General features: G+C 55.6%; 1 protein-coding gene across 1 annotated transcript in view; it reads right to left on the minus strand.

The window, feature by feature from the left end:
- Nucleotides 1–4580, minus strand: part of capn12 (calpain 12) — a gene marked incomplete at its 5' end in the record, with an annotated part of 16706 nt that overhangs the window by 11702 nt on the left and 424 nt on the right. Inside the window, 5 exon segments of the mRNA XM_084466421.1 lie at nucleotides 1–84; nucleotides 870–1041; nucleotides 1350–1483; nucleotides 3674–3687; nucleotides 3690–3791. Of these exon segments, the coding sequence (XP_084322547.1) occupies nucleotides 1–84; nucleotides 870–1041; nucleotides 1350–1483; nucleotides 3674–3687; nucleotides 3690–3791 (506 nt within the window).

A 4580-nucleotide genomic window follows, 5' to 3' on the forward strand; every position in this document is an offset into this window, starting at 1 on the left:
CTTGGTGCTGCGGGTGACGGCGTAGGCGTGGCCTTTGATGAGACCGTTTCCTGTCACCTTGCCCACCTCGCTGTAGTGGCTGGCCTGTGGAAACAACGGGTACCATGGCAACACGTCGTCAGGGTAAAGTAATAGATGACATGCAGACACCAACAGCAATATTAATGAATATTAGTACTATGATCAACAGGAATATCCATACCAATAGTTGTTGTGAATGTTATTGTTACTATTATTTTTTACTGTTACTGTTGATGTTATAATTTAATCTTAATATTACTATTATCATCATATCATATTATTATTATTACTGCTACTGTTACTATTTAAAAATACTACGTCTACTCCGACTGTTACTATTTAATATGACTGTTACTTATGTTATTAATATTACTGTTAATATTACTGTTACTATGGTTGGTTTCACCCTAATGACCAGTCAGAGTAGGGTCAAAGGTCACCTAGATAACCAGTTAGAGTGAGGTCAAAGGGGACCTTAATAACCAGTCAGAGTCAGGTCAAAGGTCATCTGAATAACCAGTCAGAGTCAGGTCAAAGGTCACCTAGATAACCAGTCGGGGTGAGGTCAAAGGTGACCTTAATAACCAGTCAGAGTCAGGTCAAAGGTCACCTAGATCACCAGTCGGGGTGAGGTCAAAGGTCACCTAGACCACCAGTCGGGGTGAGGTCAAAGGTCACCTAGATAACCAGTCAGGGTGAGGTCAAAGGTGACCTAGACAACCAGACGGGGTGAGGTCAAAGGTCACCTAGACAACCAAACGGGGTGAGGTCAAAGGTCACCTAGACCACCAGTCAGGGTGAGGTCAAAGGTCACCTAGACCACCAGTCGGGGTGAGGTCAAAGGTCACCTGTATGAAGCAGCTGAGCAGGCTGCGGCGGGCCAGCGCGGCCGTCAGCGCCCTCCACAGGACCCGGGGGGTCCGGGACGCCACGGGCAGGGAGTAGGCGATGCCCCCCGTGAAGTCCTCCATGCCCTCCGAGATGTTGCCCCCCCGCAGGCTGCTGTAGGACCCCATGAGCCTGGGGGGGGGCAGGAGACACAGGGGTAGAGTGGTAGTATACTAGTAGTATAGTAGGAGTATAGTGGTAGTAGTAGTATAGTGGTAGTAGTAGTATAGTAGGAGCATAGTAGTAGTAGTAGTATAGTGGTAGTAGTAGTATAGTAGCAGTATAGAATTAGTAGTATAGTAGTACTATAGTAGCAGTATAGTAGTACTTTGTATTGGCCTTCTCAACCAGGGCGCCCCAGTACTCATTAGTAGTAGTATTAGTAATAGTATAGTAGTAGTACTAGTAGTAGTAGTATAGTAGTAGTAGTATAGTAGTACTTTGCGTAGGCCTTCTCCACCAGTGCGCCCCAGTACTCGTTGCGGGTTCTGGAGTAGCTGTAGAGGAGCCGTCCCTCACGGACCGGCAGCCGGTCGTCCACCACCACCTCCACCCACTCTCCGTACTGCCAGAACTACACAGAGGACAGGAGGGTGGGGGTGAACTCATCCACCACCTCCACCCACTCTCCGTACTGCCAGAACTACACAGAGGAGGAGGACAGGAGGGTGGGGGTGAACTCATCCACCACCTCCACCCACTCTCTCCGTACTGCCGTACTGGCTACCTGCGCTCTCTTCACAGGCTCTCTTGAGCAAGGCTAGGCAGACCTGCTCCACGTGTTGCAGCAGGTCTGGAGGCGTGGCTAACCCTGGAGGCGTGGCTTTGGAGGGAGGCCTGAGGGGAGGGGCGTGGCTTTGGAGGCCTGAGGGGAGGGGCGTGGCCTGAGGGGAGGGGCGTTGTTTTGGAGGCCTGAGGGGAGGGGCGTGGCTTTGGAGGCCTGAGGGGAGGGGCGTGGCCTGAGGTAGGGGCGTGGTCTTCAGCTAGCTCAGGCTTGCTGGTTCTTCCAAACTGCCTGACATCGCTCTAATGATACGAATTATAAGAATTCCCAGAGAGCCCCTATTTACGTACGATGTAGTTGATTAATCCCGGACCGGGAAACAGGATTCCACGTTTGGTGAGTGTCTGGTTAATGAGTGAATGGTAGAGAGGAGGGGGAGGTGTGAGGGGGAGTCTCAGCATGGGGTGAGGGAACAGCAGAACAGAGAGACTGTTCCTCCAACCACCTCCACCTCGCAGCTCCTCTCCTCTCTCCTCCCCTCCTCTCCTCCTCTCTCCTCTTCCCTCTCCTCCTCTCTCCTCTTCCCTCTCCTCCCCTCTCCTCTCCTCTCCTCTCCTATCCTCTCCCCTCCTCCCCTCTCCTCCCCTCTCCTCTCCTCTCCACCTCACTGCCAGGGCCCCTGAGGGCCACAGCTCCCGGTGACCGACAGATCCTGTGCCCCCCCCCCCCCCCCCCACCTGCCCCCTCCCTCCCTCCCTCCCTCCCTCCCTCCCGGGGGGCCCGGTCGCGGCTGAAGGGGTGTGTCCTACGCGGTTGGTGTTCCCGGCAGCAGAGGACAGGCCCGCGCTGGCCCCGGTAATTGCCGCCGTGTGTTGTACATCTCCCCGGAGGGGGGGGGGGGGGGGGGGGGGGCGTGCCTGCGTGCCTCGACGCCTCGGCCCTCAGCTGTCATGGCCGCCACTTGGTGGGGGGGGGTGGGGGGGGGGGGTGTGTGTGGTGCCGTCCCCCGGCGTGTTCAGTCACGTCACGCACGTCCTCCAGCTCCAGGGTGGGTGGGGGTGGGTTGGGGGGGCATGAACCACACGAGGGGGGGGAAGGCGGCGGGGGGCAGGGGGGGGGGGCACTGGGCTCACAGTCTGGTTCGAGGTGGGGGGGGAGGGTGTGTTGCAATGTGTTGTGGTGAGCGGCTGAGCGGTCACGTGACGGCATGGTGTTCCGTGGGGCCGTGCTGGGCGGGGGGGGGGGGGGGGGGGGGGGGGGGCGTGGAGGAGCTGCCGGGTGTTGACACCTGAGAGCTTTGTGTGGAGAAACCGCCGCCTGAGAAGCGCCTGAGTCAGGTGGAGTCACCTCCACCGGAGGATTATGGGTCCACTGTCACCGCGCGACTACAAGCAGAGGTACGGCAATTCCGTGTCGGTGCATGTGTGTGTGTGTGCGTGCATGGGTGTGTGTGTGTGAGTGTGTACGTGCGTGCATGTGTGTGAGTGTTGGAGTGTGTGAGTGTGTGCGCGTGTGTGCGTGCGTGCGTGCGTGTGTACGTGAGTGTGTGAGTGTGTACGTGCGTGTGTGTGTGTGTGCGTGCGTGCATACATGTGTGTATGTGTGTGTAAATGCTGATCCTCAGCTGGTGGTCATTGAGGGCGGTGTAATTAGCCGGTTCTCTCATTAGGAGCGCGGGGGGGGGTGGGGGGGGAGGGGGGGCGTGTCAGAGGGGGGGCGTTGTAAATAGATTTACAACGTCCGAGCAACACAAAGAAGACAACAATTAGTTACAGCTCCTTATTCGGCAATATACTCTCTCTCTCTTTCTCTCTTGCTATCTCTCTCTCACACACACACACACACACACACACACACACACACACACACACACACACACACACACACTCTCTGTCTCTACAACACAGGAAAATACAAGCAAACCTGGTCTGCCTAACCGTGTGTGTGTATATGTGTGTGTGGTGCATGTCTGTGTGTGTGTCTGTGTGTGTGTGTGTGTGTGTGTGTGTGTGTGTGTTCTCTGTCTCCCCCCCCCCTCACCCTGAAGTGGAAGATCCGGCGTAGGCGGTGGAGAGGCTCTGGCCGGGAGGGACCACCTTCACAAACAGCTTGGGGTGCATAGTGAGGCACGACAGCGCCGCCAGCAGCCAGCAGTTACCTGGTACACACCACGCGCACGCGCACGCGCACACGCACGTACGCAACACGCACGCACACACACGCATGCACACACACACACACACGCACACACGCATGCACGTGCACACACACAGGCACACACTCACATGCACACACGCAGGCACACACACACACACACACACACACGCACAGGCACACACACACACGCACAGGCACACACACGCACGCACACACACACACACACACAGGCACACACACACACACGCATGCACACGCACACACACACACACACACACACAGGCACACACACACACACACGCATGCACAGGCACACACTCACACACGCACAAGCACACACACGCACGCATGCACGCACACACACACACACACACACACAGACACATACAAATGTTTACATGCAGAGGGAACCTGGTGAATTGTTGTTGATTGTGTATTCATGCGCTGCTGCTGCTGTTGCTGCTACTGCTGCTGCTGCTGCTGCTGCTGCCGGCGTGTTAAACCCATTACCGCTTCGGACTGAGAACACTTAAGTACTCGTTTGATGTTTTTTTCTGCACGTTTTTTTGTTGCACTAAAGAGCCCCCATAAATACCTCAGATCAGAACACAAACATGCCGACACACACACACACACAGACGCACAACACATACAACAGCACAACACACCCTGCACATTCCTGTTCAATCTGTTTCATGTATAAAGTTGTAGTCCGTCCAAATTCCTGCCTGTCCCTGCAGAGCATGTGGACACAACACTGTGGATTATTAAAGGGGAGGATGGCATATTT

The sequence above is a fragment of the Micromesistius poutassou genome (genome assembly GCF_964030765.1).
Source record: "Micromesistius poutassou genome assembly, chromosome: 4".
NCBI classification, from domain to species: domain Eukaryota; kingdom Metazoa; phylum Chordata; class Actinopteri; order Gadiformes; family Gadidae; genus Micromesistius; species Micromesistius poutassou.